General features: G+C 41.9%; 2 protein-coding genes across 2 annotated transcripts in view; one reads left to right on the forward strand and one right to left on the reverse strand.

The window, feature by feature from the left end:
* Nucleotides 1-16,406, forward strand: part of LOC132577999 (rho-related GTP-binding protein RhoQ) — a 51,720-nt gene extending 35,314 nt beyond the window's left edge. The window contains exons 3-5 of the mRNA XM_060247801.1: nucleotides 3,913-4,077; nucleotides 6,024-6,119; nucleotides 11,312-16,406. Of these exons, the coding sequence (XP_060103784.1) occupies nucleotides 3,913-4,077; nucleotides 6,024-6,119; nucleotides 11,312-11,467 (417 nt within the window). The 3' untranslated portion in view covers nucleotides 11,468-16,406. The remainder of the gene's footprint in view (nucleotides 1-3,912; nucleotides 4,078-6,023; nucleotides 6,120-11,311) is intronic.
* LOC132578008 (phosphatidylinositol-glycan biosynthesis class F protein-like) overlaps nucleotides 11,658-17,283 on the reverse strand; it is a 32,403-nt gene continuing 26,777 nt past the window's right edge. The window contains exon 6 of the mRNA XM_060247814.1: nucleotides 11,658-12,016. Within this exon, the coding sequence (XP_060103797.1) occupies nucleotides 11,903-12,016 (114 nt within the window). The 3' untranslated portion in view covers nucleotides 11,658-11,902. The remainder of the gene's footprint in view (nucleotides 12,017-17,283) is intronic.

The following is a 17,283-nucleotide window of genomic DNA, read 5'->3' on the forward strand; positions in this document are numbered from 1 at the left end:
CTTCTCCTGAGAAGCAGGGAACACTTGGGATATGGGGTAGAGATCTAACTTGCTGTGTAGTGTGTTTGGCTTGCCTCACAAATCTTGCTGGCATGTGCTTAAGTTCTCATATTTGGCACGATACGTTTCAATGTGTACTGTACTGGCTTTGTCACTGTCTACCAGACCACCTTGAGCTTCCACCTTGAGCTCTAAGACCCACACTCTGAGGCACAGAAACACCCTTTTTTAAACTGAAGAACTGGAGGGTGTGCATTCATGGCATTACAGGAAATTCCCTCCCCTCGCTTTCAAAAAAGGGACACTTTTTCGCAACAGCCATCTCTCATATGTGACTTGACTTGAATCCTGGTTCTTATAGTGAGAAATGCTTCTCATTTTACATTTCAGCTACGTGACACAAAATATTCTGTTTCTCAGATATTTCCAGTAATCAGCATAAATTACTCACCAAATGAGAGTAAAGACATTTAATCTTATTGTCTGACCACTGTTGGTGTGATTCAAGCATCATACACATTGATGTGTTTCCAAACATCTGGACTTTGCAGATCAAGGCTTTCTCCCTTTTCCCTCTTGCTGTTATTCAGTGAGCCCCTTTCTTCTTTTGTTCCTCTGGAACAACATAGGAGGCAAAAAGGACATCTACTGTGGGAGTAAAGTTGAAATTACTGTCCCCCCCACAAGTGGAAGAACCATTCAGTGAGAAGAACAACATGATTGGATTCAGGATACTGTTTTTGAGGGGTAGTTTGCTGCAAGTGGTTCCTCTTAACCAGATAACATTGTTTGCAAGGGTAGATTGGTAGATAACCCAAACATATGTTTGATAATTTTACTGGCATTATTTTGAAACGTATCAAAGATTTCATAGTTCTAAAATGGTTGACAATTTTTTTTCTCAGGCAGTAAATAACTGATGGTAATTTTCCAGAGAACACAGTGTGAAAATTGGGCCAAGTCATGTGCACTTAAGAAGCCCCGTGGCGCAGAGTGCTAAGCTGCAGTATTGCAGTCCAAGCTCTGCTCACGACCTGAGTTCGATCCAGGCAGAAGCTGGGTTCAGGTAGCCGGCTCAAGGTTGACTCAGTCTTCCATTCTTCCGAGGTCAGTAAAATGAATACTCAGCTTGGTAAAGTGTAGATGACTGGGGAAGGCAATGGCAAACCACCCTGTAAAAAGTCTGCCATGAAAACGTCCTGATGTGCCGTCACCCCATGGGTTGGTAATAACCTGGTGCTTGCACAGGGAACTACCTTTTACATGTGTACTTGCTCACTTTTTGCCTCTGGTGAACAGGTTTTGCAGGTTTTCATCTCATATCTTAAAAAACCTGTGAAACCCATTTAGAAGATGATATTGGATTTATATCCCGCCCTCCACTCCGAAGAGTCTCAGAGCGGATCACAATCTCCTTTACCTTCCTCCCCCACAACAGACACCCTGTGAGGTGGGTGGGGCTGGAGAGGGCTCTCACAGCAGCTGCCCTTTCAAGGATAACCTCTGCCAGAGCTATGGCTGACCCAAGGCCATTTCAGCAGGTGCAAGTGGAGGAGTGGGGAATCAAACCCGGTCCTCCCAGATAAGAGACCGCACACTTAACCACTACACCAGGGTGAGACTGCCCCCTCCCTCCAAAGTGTGTGTGTGTACACACACACACACACCAGAGGAAGGAATCAGCACTTCTCTTATATCATTTTCAGCACTCTACAACAATTTGTCTTTGGTCTATCCATTTTTCCTCAGACTGAAGTCTCACAGTAGTCTGATGGTAATATACTGTGGAAACAAAACGAATTTATAGTTGGGTGTTTATGCTTCTTTAGATGCAGTACATAGAAAGTGCAAAGGCATACAGAGATAGGGATTTCCTTTTCCCTGGTGGCTTGTTAGTCACAAGTCAGACGTACCCCATCCTTTGGACAATGGAAGTTGCATTTTTGGCTGTTAATAGCTAGTAGCCTCCAAACATCGATCTAATTAATTTTTAAAGCTACTGGTGCTTGCTGCAACATCCAGTTGCAGTGAAGTTCATGGGTTAATTGTGTTAAATGAATGTCTGTCTTCAACCTGATCCCAATTATTGTATTCTTAGAGAAAATGGAAACTTTTCAGGTCTGAAACAACTTCGTATTTTTTTCCAGCCCCAGCTTGTTTAAGTCTTTCTTTATGAGATGATTTGTGCTCTGCTTTGTTTAATTGGTTTCCCCCACCCTCTGAACCTTCACTGGCTTTACTTCATCCGTTATTAGACAAGGCTGCCAGAACTGAGGGGCACTGTGGTGGACTGGAGAGTTTGGGGTTTAGATATGTATCAAGGCCAGAACTTATGGTAAGGCCTGCTTTAAATGGGTCACATTTAAAGCAGCAGCCTTGCATATCCTCTTCCTCCTTACAGATATGAGATTGGTAGGCATGTGGATCACAGCCTTTTCAGCTGTGGCTTGCAGACTTTGTAATCATCTGCCCAAGAGGTAGGGTTGCCTAGCCTGACAACCAGCAGGGAGCCCTGTTGGGGAGGGGCATGGGAAGCATCAGGTGATGTCATGGTACCATGTTAAACCATAGAGTTTTGGTGATTCCTAGAGAGAACTTTTGGGAAAACATGGAAGAGATGTTAGTCCTCTATAGGAATCCCCCAAAATTCTATGGTTTTACATGATGTCTCTTCTGGGAAAGCCTGGAATTCATGTCAATCTCCTCTAGGAATCATTGGAAATTCTATTTGTTTTACCATATTGTTTTGGCCGATTTCTAGAGGGGTGTGAACCTGTGAGTGACTCAGCTGATGTTCATTTTTTTAAATTGTATTTTTCTCCCACTGCTGACAACCCCAGTGGCAGAAGATTCCCCACATCCAGTGGCGACCCTACCAGAGGGCCTGTTTAGCTTCCTTTGTTTCAGTGTTCTGGAGAGATGCAAAAACTGTTGTATTGTGGAGAACATTTGTTGACAGATGACATGAACTGACTGTGACTTGAGCCTGTCTATATATTTATTTATTTTGCTGTTTGATTGTTCTTACTGATTTAGTGTTATTTGTTTTAGGATTGATTCTAGCTGCTTCTAGTTGAATTTTTAAAAAGGTTTTGGCATTTTTGAAAAGAAACAATTTTTTTATTTTGTAATCTGTTTTGAGGAGGTTTTAGTAAAACTGAAGAGTAAGAAAAATATTTCAGATAAATAAATATTGTGACTCCCCCCTCAAGCTTTAATCAGCTTGCTTGACTAGAAGGGGAAAGGAAAGGTCCCCTGTGCAAGCACCAGTCGTTTCCGACTCTGGGGTGATATTGCTTTCACAACGTTTTCATGGCAGACTTTTTACGGGGTGGTTTGCTATTGCCTTCCCCAGTCATCTACACTTTCCCCCCAGCAAGCTGGGTACTCATTTTACCGACCTTGGAAAGATGGAAGGCTGAGTCAACCTCGAGCCAGCTACCTGAAAACCCAGCTTCCGCTGGGGATCAAACTCAGGTCGTGAGCAGAGCTTAGGACTGCAGTACTGCAGCTTTAACACTGCGCCACGGGGCTCTATGACTAGAAGACTTTCACCCTAATGATGTCATATTATTCAATCTAAGGTTGATCTTCTGTTTAACCCCCTACCAGAGCTATAATCTGCATACAATAAGTAACTCTTGTGTGCATTAACTTTGTCTTAACAGCTCCATCATAGTAGTCAGTCTGTAGACTCAGTTGCAGAGTTGCAATATTCAAGATAAGGTCAGGAACACAGTAACATCCCATTTCTATTTTGCTTTTCCTTCAGGGTACTCAGGGGATTCATATGGTGCTTCTTTTTCCCAGTACTGCTCAGGATCATCAGACTATATAGAACAAAAGTTATAGGAGATGAAGTGCTGCTACAAAGCTGCTAGCAGCAAATAATGTTCATTTGCCTTTCCCCAGGAAGACTATGATCGCCTGAGACCATTATCTTATCCCATGACTGACGTCTTCCTCATCTGCTTCTCTGTGGTAAATCCAGCTTCCTTTCAGAACGTGAAGGAGGAATGGGTGCCAGAGCTGAAAGAATATGCTCCAAATGTACCCTTCTTGTTAGTTGGAACCCAGGTAGGTTTGACTATCATGTGTTTTACAAGAGCAAAAGGATCCTCCTCCACATCCACCACATACCAGTCTCATGTGGTAGCCATGTTGGTCCATAGTACAACAGCTTGGTTTGAGTCCAGTAGTGTTTTTGAGACCAACAAGATTGTTGAGGGTATGAGCTTTCAAGACTCCCTTTGTAAGATGCCTGATGAATATTTAAGGTGTTACTGGACTCCAGTGTAGCACATCCAGCATGAATTCCTGGCCCTTAGTTTTAAATCTCTTCATAGTTTTGGCCTGTTTTGCCTTTTTGTCCTTATTTCTCATTCAGTCCCTGTCTGTGACTTTCGCTCTCCAACTCTGAAGTAAGCCCCCAAAAGTCTGCTGGCTGCTTAAGTGCTCTGCCAATTTTCCCTGTTGCTTCAAATGCCTTTCCAGAACACTTACATGTTACCATCTTTCTTGTTCCCCTTCAGGTTCCCCTCAGAGCTTATCTTTTCCAGCAAGGCTTTTGCATTATGATCATGCATAACATTTATATAGTGTTTTAGAATGTCCAAAGCTTTTAACATACCTTATTTTGTCTGTGAGGGCAATACTTTTAATTTTCTTCATATTGTAAATGGAAGGTGATGGGCTAAGAGAAAATTGGCCATTTTGCCCAAGACTACCTGGTGTGATTCGGGCCAGAAAGATCCTGATTTGCAGCTGTTTCTTAGTTGCTACCCTACACCAGCTGAGCTTTAGTTCTCTAAGGTTCCATCCTGCTTTATGTGCATGCAGTTGAGCTTCTCCAAGGTCCAACCACTCCCTCCTTTTTCCAATCTCTTTTTTACTGTCTTATTCCCTCTAACCCGATAGGATTTCACCCCATTCTTTTTCTGGTTTGCAACCAAAGTAATAAAGGATGTATCAAGGTAATTTAGATATAGAGCCAGAGAGAGGATGACTAGAGTCTTCTGGTCTGGCTTCCTTAGCCCTGTACCACTTTTAAAAGCACGGAATGGCAAATTTGTTTGCAGAAATCCAAAATGTGTTGTGCCAGAAGTGAAATAATCGAATGAGGCGCACCATACTTGCAGAAAACTAAGTTCATCAGGTGTGCCCTCCCCCGCCTGCTAAATTTTTTTTCAAAACTTAGGCTCAAAGCACGCATCTGTATGAATATATACTGCACACTGTTTCATCAATTGTGGGATTCAGCCAGATGATTCAATTGATTATATGTGTCACATGCTGCAAAGGGATGGGGGGAAATCGTTATAGTTCATAACACAACCATTCACATCTGTTGCAGAAATCTCATCTATAGGGTTGATGGGGGAGATTGTGGGAGAAGTACAAGCTGCACAGTGTTTGCCCTGCCAGCTTCCCAGGGCAAATCTGGGACTGTGCTGTGAGAGGCCTTCCTTCTCCCAATATACACATTTATGTTGGGCTGTATGCTTTAGCACTGCTGGGCTCAGATCTTCTCAATTTAAAATCTAATAGTTTTAAATGGTTTTGTTATTGCAGTTGTTATTGGTTTTTAAAATTATTTGGTAGTTGGAAAGGGTAATTGCAAAAATGTTCTAAGATTCAGAGCAGCACTACATAATACAAAAACAAGCATTTCTTAAGGAGTTCATCTGTTAATAGTTAATGTGGGGGGTGGGGTGGGAGGTAATTTGCAAGAAGTAGTGGGTGGGAACAAAACCGGTTATCTCCTGCAGTGTCTCCTTCTTCACTTCTTCCCCCACACAACTGAGCTCATTTTTGATCTCATCTAGTAAGAGGGAAGGAGGTATGTGCGAGAACTGGTGAGTGGAGCAATGCCCTTTCTCCACATGCTGATTCTCTTCCACACATGCCCCCACCTTTGTCCTAGGCAGCTCCACTCTCAGAAAAATACTTGCTGTACCCAGTTCCATTCCAAGACTGTAATGCATGAGAAAGCATGCCCATGATTTGTGATCTTTTCCCAACAGATTGATCTTCGAGATGATCCCAAAACTTTAGCACGATTGAATGACATGAAAGAGAAACCAATATCTATGGAGCAAGGACAAAAGCTAGCAAAAGAGGTAAGCTGGCTATTAGAAATTCACAGGCTAGCCCATTGGGTTTCCCTTCTACTCCCATTTTGAAAGCTTTTATGAAATTGTACATGAAAGAACAACTGCAGTGAAATAACAAGTAGATATTAACAGGAAAGCATCAAATGAAAGAACAGGGCCTATACTAATATGCTTGAAACTATTACTTTGAAGTGGAGTACCAGAAGCAGCACTGCAGCCTCTTCAGAGAACAGTGTGGAAGAGTGGATCACCCACTGTTTTCATACCACGAGATCGCTGTCCTTCACTAATCAAGTAGCAGGTTCCCATCACATCAGAACTGTCTATAGAGTTGATTGAAAACCAGGAAAATGCTTTGTGCTTGTTTCAGCAGTAGGTCAGAAATGTCTCTCATATGTACAGATGTCATTCAGACTCATTTGTAATGATAAAAAAGTATATTTATCTGCACCTCATGTGAACATTTCAGTACTCCCTTTTGTTTTTCTCTAGACCTCCATGTTCATTAAACAAGGGTGTGCAATTTTTTTTTAATGAATATATCTCAGTTTGGGTCTATTGGGCCTGAAAAAAATTTCAGTATTTCCAAAAAACCCTAGATCCTAATACTGGTATAATATTCAGAGCTGGGATTTTTCAGAAATCCTGATATTTTTTCAGGTCCAAGAAGAAAAAATACCAAAAAAACCCCAGCCAGCCTGGCTTCTCCTGCAGCACAGTTTAAACTGCATTGGGAAAAAACCTTGATGTTTGGGGGGCGGGGGCAACAGTGAGAGGGCTTGTAGTGTCCTGGCCCCACTGATGGACCTCCTGGTGGCACCTGCTTTTTGGGCCACCATGTGACAGTGTTGGGACTGGATGGGCCATTGGCCTGATCCAACATGGCTTTTCTTATGTTTTTATGCCCCCAGGATCAGCATGGGGAGGCCACATGCAGACCTGGCTGGGATGGCTTCTCCTGCTACCTCCCTGTGGCATGCACATTCTGGGACCAGTTTAAACTGGACTGTACAAAAAGCCAGCCCCAAGCCATGCTGAATAGTCTTCTTCCCCTGGCAATGCTGATCCTCGGGCCATCTTCTGCAGTCCTTAACTTTAAAGGGACTATAATAGAAGCCCAACGAACAGCTGAGAGGTGGAGCAATCTGCTCCTGCCTCTCTGTTATTTTTGGGACTACCAGTAATTGCCAACTATATCTGGGATTTTCCTGGGATTTTCTTCTGGTTTTCCTGAGAAAATCTGGATATACTTGGTAAGTCGAAATATCCCCCCCAAACTCCAAATACCGACAAAGTATAATTCTGGTAGATCTGAATGCACACTACCATTTACATTTTGCTCATTTCACAAAAATTTGGCAATGCTTGAATTCTCTTCCATTAAGAGAACTTTACTTGATCAATGTGATTCAGACCATTGCTCTCTTCAGGTAACCTCACATTGTATAACATTAAAAGCCAGTTAATATGTATTCATTAAGACAGATAAAACAAGCTATTAAAAGATGGCAAATATAATAATTCAGAATCCTGCCCCCACCCCAGGTTGGGCAGATGGTATGGAAATCACATCAGCTTTTATCATATCAGGACTCCATATGGGGCAGATGGTCAGCAACTTCTGTGCAGGGGGGCCAATATATTTGGGTGTCCACTGCCTCAGCTAAAAGCCTGGTGGAACAGCTCTGTTTTACAGGCCCTGTGAAACTGTAGTAAGTTCCGAAGGGCCCTGATCTCAGGTGGGAGCATGTTGGACCAAGTGGGGACCAGGACAGAAAAGGTCCCGGCCTTAGTTGAGGCTAAGTGGACATCCTTTGGGCCAGGATTTTGGTTCTAATATATGCAGTTCCTTTATCTTGTATAGGCCCTCATTTCCACCAGTGGCCCTTGATTCCTCAGATATCTCCAAACGTGCTGTTCTGACCTAATGTTTACTCCACTCTTACCACTGCTATTGCTAAAAAGAAATTCATGAACTAATACAGTATATGAGGGAGAGATTAGCAGAAATCTTTCATGCCTCTGAAGTAAAGAGCTTTATTAGCCACAGTACACTAGACATTCTGGAGCACTGTCTTGGAAAGCTGGCTGGGTGCTGGTGCTCCTTGTGGCTGCAGACTGGAGGAAGAAAGTGGATTCATCCATTGGCATGTGTATGCACATGCACACCCTTTCCCTTCTTCTAACCTGTTCAGGTTGACATCTTTGCTAGAACAACAGTCAGATTCTGGTCTTATTTGTAGACTAGGAGTAAGGCCCATTGAGGAGAAAATACAACAGGCTCTAGAAAAGGGCAGTAGGCAAGTGTCCCCCCACCCTTGCAGATTTCCCAGATTCACTCCCCTCCCCACACCTCAAGGGGAATTATCTCTGCCATCTGGAGAGCAGTTGTAATTTTGAGTGATCTCCAGCCCTCACCTGGAGATTGGCAACAGTGCTCTCCAGGAGAAAATTGTTGATTTGAGGCGGAGTGTATGGCATTGTACCTGTCTGAGATTCCATCTCTCCTCAAACCCACCCTCTTCAAGCTCCACACCTCAAATCTTCAGAAATTTGCCAATCTGGAGTTGGCAATTGCAAAGTCGCACATAGGGAAGGCTGCTACTGAACATGAGCAAGCAGCCAGATCTAGATAATCATGCCAGTCAGGTGGCATCAAGTTACCCAGAGGGTGCTGCCATGGCTAGAGCAGCCAACCCCCAGGTGGAGGCTGAAAATTTCCTGGGAACACAACCAAATTCCAGATGACAGATCTGTGTCCCCAGAAAAGAACTGCTTTGGAGGGTGGACTCTGTGGCATTATATTCAGTCAAGGCCAATGTTCCCTCTAAGCTGTGGAGTCTTGTGAGCAAAAATTCTACTTTGTGAGCTACTGGCATTAAAGTTGTGAGCTACTGCATAAATTAGTTTGCTCTAGGGCCATTTTTCCTGAACTGAGACAAAAGTGTGTGAGCTCTGCAGGCTAAAAAATTGTGAGCTAGCTCACACTAACTCAACTTAGAGGAAAGCCAAACTCTGGCTTCTTTATACTACATAACAAAATTTCCAGGAATTTCCCACCAACCTGGAGCTGGTAGCTGTAGTCAGGAGTTGGCCACAGTCTTCCCTGCTGTGCTGTACTCTGCTGCACTGTCCACACTGTTCCCTCTGATGTATTGACCACCTTTGCCCACTGCTCAGAAATTGGCCTATCATGAGTGTATCTACATGTAGAAACTTTTGGGAGTGCTCCCCAACTCTGCCAGATTGTCATTTGATGTACTTTAATTGTTGCTACAGTTTAATATTGGCTGATATTTTAATTGATTGGTTTATATATATATTTGTTCTTGTAACCCACCCTGACCCTTGCAGTACAGGGGAGAGCGAGATAAAAGTCCAATAAATAAATCAATTCTAGAAATTACTGCATGTTACAATGAAAAATAAAATTTACTGCTAACCAGAGTGACTAGCAGAACCTTTCTAGAATGTAGATAGGAGGGTGGGGAGAGAATTGGCCTATCTGTTTCCAGGGGCAAGAGAACCTATGAAGAGGATGCAAAAAAATCAAAGGCTTATTAGATGCATACATTGAAAACCAATTGCAGATGACTCTCTTCCTGGGGAGAGGAGGTTCAGCCCAGCTTCCTCCTGACTGAGTTCACAGCATGAATGAAAAACATGTTTGTTTATTATTAGCTATCTTTCGACCTTACTATGCAAACAGCAACAAAACACAAAATACATTAAAACTACCAAATTAAAATCAACGACTTAAAACTGCTGCTAGGCAGAAAGACTGAAACTTAATGTTATAGCTAACCAAATCCTGCTTCAGTCACTCATCTTGTCCTTCCCCATTGATGCCTTAAAAAAATGATGCCGGTATTCATTTTAATATTTATGGGGCACTGGCATGTACCATTTAAAAAGAGTTACAGGGTGAAGATGGGCTATATAATGACACAGGCACACCAGCCAGTAAAGTTTTGTGCCTGGACAGTTTTTGCTGAAGACTTGCATAACTAGGTTGTACTAAGTTTTGCACTCAAGAGGACAAGGTGGCCTTTGTGCACAAAAGTTACTTTTGTTGCAATCATGCTACATCTGTACTTTGGGACAAAAGGGTGGGAGGAAAAGGGGCCAGCCAGATCCACAGCTCTGCCAGGCCCTGTGCTTGATGCACACACCAGCTGGAATCCACTTTCATGTTGCCCAGGAAACGTATTGGGGGAGGGGAGAACATGCCTGGAATCCTTAAAACACTGCCCCCAGATTCCTGGAAATATACCGGACCCAGATACCAGGTTCTGGATACCTGAATGTACCAATAAGGCACTTTTGGGGGTATGTATTCAGACTGGATGTATGTAAGTGCACATCTGAAGTCCTTATTGAGTGGCAGCTGCTCTCCAGCATCTCAGGCTGAGAAAGATCTCTCTCAACACTTGCTGCCTGAAATCTTTATAAGAGAACATAGTAGGGACTGAACCTGGAACCCTCTGAATGCAAAGCATATGCTCTATTGCTGCCATTGCCCCCCCCCCCCTTCAAAATCAGGAGAATTCTTTTATTTCAAAGCTGCAGTGTGATCTTAGAAGTTAATGAAGTTATTTTGCTCATGAATAAAACATAATATTAAATACTGCTAACTAGGTTGGCTCATTTAATACTACTTCTTTAATAATTAGAAAATAGCTCTTTGGAATGGAAGACAATCAAACACATTAAAATAGTGAGATAATTGAAAGGCTGGCAGTACCTTCCGGGCGTTCCAAAATTACTACTATTTAAAACACCTGGTGAAGTGATGCTGGATTATGAAGGCTGCTTTTGTTTATAGGCTTATTTCTTCTGTTTAAGAGCTTAATCTTTACAGAATTACCAACATGATTCCTTTTGCCCACTGCGCTTTCCTGAAATGCCTTACAGTCACAAAGCCAACCATTTAAAACAAACACTCTAGTTTTAATGTGTTTTTCTTCTGAACTTGAAACTAATGAAATACTTTCTAAACCTGTCACCAAAAGACAAAATAAGAGTAACTTCTTTTCCTGGAGGTCAAATGCTAGAATGTTTTTCACAAGGCAAAGAAAAGAAAAACACAAATCTCTGATGTTCCTGTACAAATGAAAGCCCCCACGAGCTTACAAATAGATTTTGGGGAGGACAATCAGTGCCTCTGTAGCTATTAAAGACATTTGTTTTCTTGACAGATAGGAGCTTGCTGCTACGTGGAGTGCTCAGCTTTAACACAGAAAGGACTGAAGACCGTTTTTGATGAAGCTATTATAGCCATTTTAACGCCAAAGAAACACACAGTGAAAAAAAGAATAGGATCGAGATGCATTAATTGCTGCCTCATCACGTGAGACCCCATCGGGACAATGGCCACACCTACTGTGAAACTTCCCTGCATAGACACACTTCTTAAAATCCTCCTGTTAACTGACCATAAATTAATTTGGAAGCTGATTTTAGGAATTGGCATTTGGTGAAATCCAGAGGGTGGGGGCGAGGGGAGGAGACAAAATCCCTTATCTGTGAAGGAGCAAGCAACCATCTGTTCAAAATAATTTATTAGGACTGGAAGGAAAGTACAATCTCTCAGGGGTAACACAATTTAGGACTCATGGCAGATGCATCATCGTGTTGCCGCAGCATGCAAACCATGCTGTGAAAGGAGGTACAAAGCCCAATGACGCTTCGAAGATGTTTGGGTAGCTTTGACCCACAAGGAAGTCTCTGCACAGTCTTTATGGAATCGGCACAAAAACAAACAAAGCCTTCTCTCTTCTTTGCGTCCATTATCTGCTTTTGTATGTAAGCTGCTTCCTATTCCAGTATATCCACAAAGGTGCAATGAGAAGACCGGCCATGTAGCCAAAGGTGGCTCCCAGTGAACAGGAAATGGGCCACACCTAAAGGAAGAAAATGTTGCATTAGGTGGAGAAGTAGGGGGGAAAGGAAGATATTGTGGCTTTATATACTTTATGAGCACAGGTTGTTCTGGGTCTATTCCACAGAAGAAACCAAAATGCAGTGCAGTATCCATTTTAGAGCTTCATGCGCTTTCTTGGAGAATGCCAAAAGTGTTAGTTGTTATTGAACATTTATTATGAACACTAAATGTTGTACAATTTTTAATTAATATGCATTAAAATGTAACTAGGCTTCTGGGTATTACAGCTGATGCTTGATAATTTCCACAAACCATGCAAGAACCTAGCGGGGCATTTCACCTGCCAGTCTTGGAGGGCTAGAGCTGTTGAAGTGCTCATGCTTCTCAGTGAATGTGTCAGTCTTTAAATAGATTTGACAGTGGCTGGTTAAAACAATTTGTGATTCTGTCTCCCCCCACCCCCTTTCTTACATTGCTGAATAGTTGTTTGACAGCAAAGCACAATTGAAGTAAGTGGAAGGGCGCAGGTTAGAGTGCCTTGATGGTACACTGTCACCATCCTCCCCAAGGGACTGCTAAGGCCCAGAAGAGGCAGTGTGCAACCTGCCTGTTCAGCTGCCCCAGTACCCTACTAGGGAACACAGTGTGTGCCAGGTTTCTCTTCAGTTTTCTTATCACCATCCAACACTAACCAAAATGTCCCATTTACAGTGTTGTATTTACCTCAAATCTTTCTGGCCTATCTGTTCCCTGAGTGTTTTTTTCTCCCATGGCAAGGCCTGCAGTGCCTACATTATAGTGAATGTGGTGCAGTGTAGGCCAGCAGCAAAAAGGGATAGTGAAATCCAGAAAATGGAGTCTCATACCCAATCAAACACAGGAAATATTTTAATTTGTATTAGAACTGAAGACTAGAGAACAGAATGTAAGAATTGCCTGTGAAGAATCACACTGCGGGACTCATTCTAGTTCCTGCACATTCCCTCCAACAGATGCCAACCAGCCATCCCAGGGAGCTCATCAGCAGTACAAGGTGAAGGTAACTGCTTGTCAGCAAAAATGACAGCGGTCACCTCATTAAATGATATCCTAGCTGACTGACTGTATGAATTGTAACTGATAACCAAGTAATTGTTCTTAAATGTGGAGAGGAGTACAAGAACTGTTTTGAAGGGAGGGGAAAGGTAGATTTTGCTCTTAGATGATGCATGTGTGTGTTTCAATGGGCACCATCTTAGAAGAGGCATTTCTGCTTGTGTGAAAGAGAATGAAGAATACTTCTCCTAAGATGGCTCTGGCTGTCTGCATTTTTTAAAGTAGGTACTTCTAATTAAAGTGTGCTTTTAAAGTGCTGCCTGATTAACTGGGGCAGGTTTTTAGTTAATCCAAAAGTATATAGATAACCAATTAATTGATTAATGCTGCAATCTTATGTGCATCTACCTGAGAATAAATCCCAGCAGGGGTAATGCTTAGGATTGCACTTGTAGAAAAAAAAAGTGTTGTAAGTGAATGCTGCACGCAGTTCTAATAAACAGGCATCCAACAGAGTTCTTTAGCTTGGCAAATCTTTGCCATATTGAATGTGAGGCATGGTGTGCCTATAACAGTGACAAACCAAGGGAAAAACAACAGGCCTGAGGGAATCATTGGGCTTGAAGGCTTTCCTCTCTCCTCTGCATGGTTTGAAAACTATTTCGGCTTTTGTGGTAAAACTGCATTTTCTGGGTACATCTGAACCCCCAAACGTCTTTCTGTTCTCTTGCATACAAACTATGGTTTACAATCCTGGCTGGGAGTGAAAAACTCCCCCACAAATCATTGTTTGTTGGCTTAAATACAACAACTGTGGTTTGCTCCAAAAGTCAAAATCTCAGAGCTGCATACCCAGAGGGAGGGAGAGGAGTGTAAACTTGACAATCTCTCTCCACCCCCCCTTTGTCATTTTCATAATGATAAACATGGTTTCTGATTATTAATGGTACCATGACTGACTCTTCACTCATCAAATCAAGTCCAGCCCAAGCTATTTTGTAATATCGTAGCAATGAAGGATGAATTTGCTGTCCGACATGGGAGGAACTGTAGGTATAGCTATGTTTTGTAGTTCCATGCATTTTTAGCACAAAGGTTCCAGTTCAAAGAATCATCAGTGGGAAAGAAAAGTGTCTCAACATAAATGCACATGGTTTCTGCTGCTTGCCACAATGTTTAGAGAATAATCTCACTTGATTTAAATGCAGTTTCAGAATTGAAATTTACAATAATATCAAACAAAATAACAGTAAGAAAGCTAAATTGCTTGAAGTCAACCAAAATCAAGATGCTAGGCTGACATCCTGAAGAATCAAATGAATTACATATTTAAATAGCTGCGTACACTGGAAGGCAACCTGCTGACACATTAACAAAATTGCATGTTTTAATGCCTTATTTTATTTAAGTTCTTTATCTCCTAGCACAGTATCTCAACCTGTGGACACAAATGGTGGAGTCACACTGTTTGATTTCCTGGTTGTTTTCTACAGTCATGAGAATAAGAAACTTGCTACTTTTGAAATTAAAGATTCTTAGAATGATTGTGTGCCAAGTGAGATAAGTTCAGTGCTAATACTCCAATCGTGCAAACAAGCAGAATGCCATTGAAGTAAATGTAAAGTGAAAATGTTCTACCGAAAATAAAGTAAAAATGTTCTTCCCAAAAAAGCACCGAAGAAACAATCATGCTGTTACAATTAACTGATGTTAAATGCTGATACTGAACATAGATAGCTCATACTTGTTCAACGTGTTTAAAGCCCTACATGGACATTCTTAGCAATTGTGGTGAGTGGATCCAATCAGATTTTCTGCTTGATTGCACCTGACACTTCTACACTGCAGCTCTTGTACCATGATCCTCAGCATAGCCTTTCTGGTGGTCAAGAGGGGCCCTTAGTCCGTCTTATGTCAGCAGAAAATTGGTAGGATCCAACATACTGTATCCCTGCCTTGTATGAGTTGGAATTGTGTTGTAACAAAGGACTACAAAAGCAGAGCCCAAGCTGTGTAGGTCCAATCCATGTGGCTGTTACATTTCATAAATGGGAGGCTGCAGTGTGGATAAGGCCTATACATGTCAAGCTGTAATGTTTCATTCATAGGGGTCAGGCAAGCCCTATGTGGGCATGCCAGAGATAAGGAACAAAAGTGAAATCCCAGTCCTCCACCAAACAAATATTAAAAGACATCTGCCTAGGGCTTAAGTTAGTTGAAAGCTTTCCTATGGCCCTACCTGGCTTGATTGTTCTAGGAACCCCAAAGACCAATTTTTAAAACATTTGAATGCAAAGAGAAAAGGATCAACCCCAGTTCTGAAAGATACTGGCCAAGCTTATCACCAAATACAAAGCCACACTTCATTTTAGAGCTGCAACCCATAAAGTAGTACAGTACACTGTAGCCTAGTTTGGCTGTTTCATCCTATAGGTAGTCAGGCCTCAGATTCAGTGGGAGCTCACACGGAACCTTTTTGAGAGTTCCACCTCCTTGTCCATTAAATGTATTGCAGCTGCATAACAATCCCTGGATGAGCTCCACCACCTATTTTTCTACAAAACGATCCCTGGGTACAGTACAGACCATGTTCTTTGTGCCTTCTACTAGTTTGAGACACTGTATTTTGTTAATCTTTCTAATAGGCACAATTTGCTTTTTTGGCCTAATTTCCAGGACAACCAGTATAGCATAACCTAGGCATGTGGGAAAAAAAAGTCAAATTGTCTCTCCCTGTCCCATGCTTGCAATTCACCAGCTCCCAAAACTTCTAAGTTTAAAGATCCAAGAAGAAGGGGCAGGAAAGAGCTGGTTTATTCTCCCACATCCTTCTGGCCATTAACCTTTCCATCACATGCAGAGCTTTTTTTGAGCAGGAACGCACAGGAGCGCAGTTCCGGCTGGCTTGGCACCAGGGGGTGTGGCCTAATATGCAAATGTTTTCTACAAAAAAAAAGCCCTGATCACGTCAACTTTTCTTTTGCCAGGTAAAATTTAATGTGATTTGGTCTTCTCTCATTTCATATTCCTGGGAAGTGCATTTAGGGTTAGATTAAATTTATTTTGAGGTTTTGAGTACAGAAAAGATGACAACTATCATCTTCACAAGAGGTGCCTTAGGTACTCTTCCTTGACCTTGCTTAGGCTTTCCCTTCGTACTTTCAGAAAGATCATTGGTTTCTTTTGATTACTGTTTTTCAAACCAAAGATTTACTTGTTCCCATTCATTAACATGGCACTGGATATCTTCTGCCAAGTATCAAGAGACTTTTACATAACACAATGTATATTCAATGTTAGTGTATTGTACTGTGTAGCCTAAAGCTGTATCTTCCCTGGATATTTTCATTCACAATAAAACTCAATTTTAGCAGGATTTGACCAATTATTAGAAGAAAATAATCCGGGCAATGGCATAATTGTTACATTTTCAGTGCCATTTATAACCCAAAAGCAAGGGAGTACATATATATTTCCAGGGCTTTTTTGTGCAAGAACACAGTTCTGGCTGGCTTGGAGTCAGGGAATGCGGCCTAATATGCAAATGAGTTCCTGCTGGGCTTTCTACGAAAAAAGCCCTGTGCAAAACAATGGTGATGTCAGGGTGTGGCCTAATATGCAAATGACTGCTGCTGGGCTTTTTCTTTTTAAAAAGCCCTGTATATTTCAATCTGATCATGTACCTTTCCCTTCACAGGGGCAACGATTTCATGTGTTCTAGTATAAAGTCTCTTTCCCTACATCTACCCCAAAGATCTAGCACATTCTACCAGGCCTGATTTCTTAATTGTGTTTCTGAAACATGCATGCTACTTCTCTGGGTCAAATTCCATCTTCCTCACTTAATGATACTGAAGGAATATTTTGGCACAGACCTTAACAATGGCTAAGTATAACTGGGTTGCCCATTTAACAACGATTTTTGAACAGCTACAGAACTCCAGTCAAATGGCATGTGGTTTACCTTCGCCACAATTAATGTCTATTAACCTTGTTAAGAGACTGGACCTATTGCATGTGACCAGACCAAATTGTTTAACAGTATCCCTGAGGACTTACAATGCACATTGGAGTCCTTGTGTGAATCTTTTATGATTGATGAATTGATACCTTGGACATCTTTGTCTTTAATCTCTGTATGCACATTTCAACTGGATGTGTTAAACACTACTGTGACGATTTCTAATGAGTACAGCCTTTTCTCACCAGAAAAAAGTGCTTTCTAAATCAGAAGAAAATAATAAAAATTGC

Source organism: Heteronotia binoei, chromosome 1, assembly GCF_032191835.1.
Source record: "Heteronotia binoei isolate CCM8104 ecotype False Entrance Well chromosome 1, APGP_CSIRO_Hbin_v1, whole genome shotgun sequence".
In the NCBI taxonomy this organism is placed as follows: Eukaryota; Metazoa; Chordata; class Lepidosauria; order Squamata; family Gekkonidae; genus Heteronotia; species Heteronotia binoei.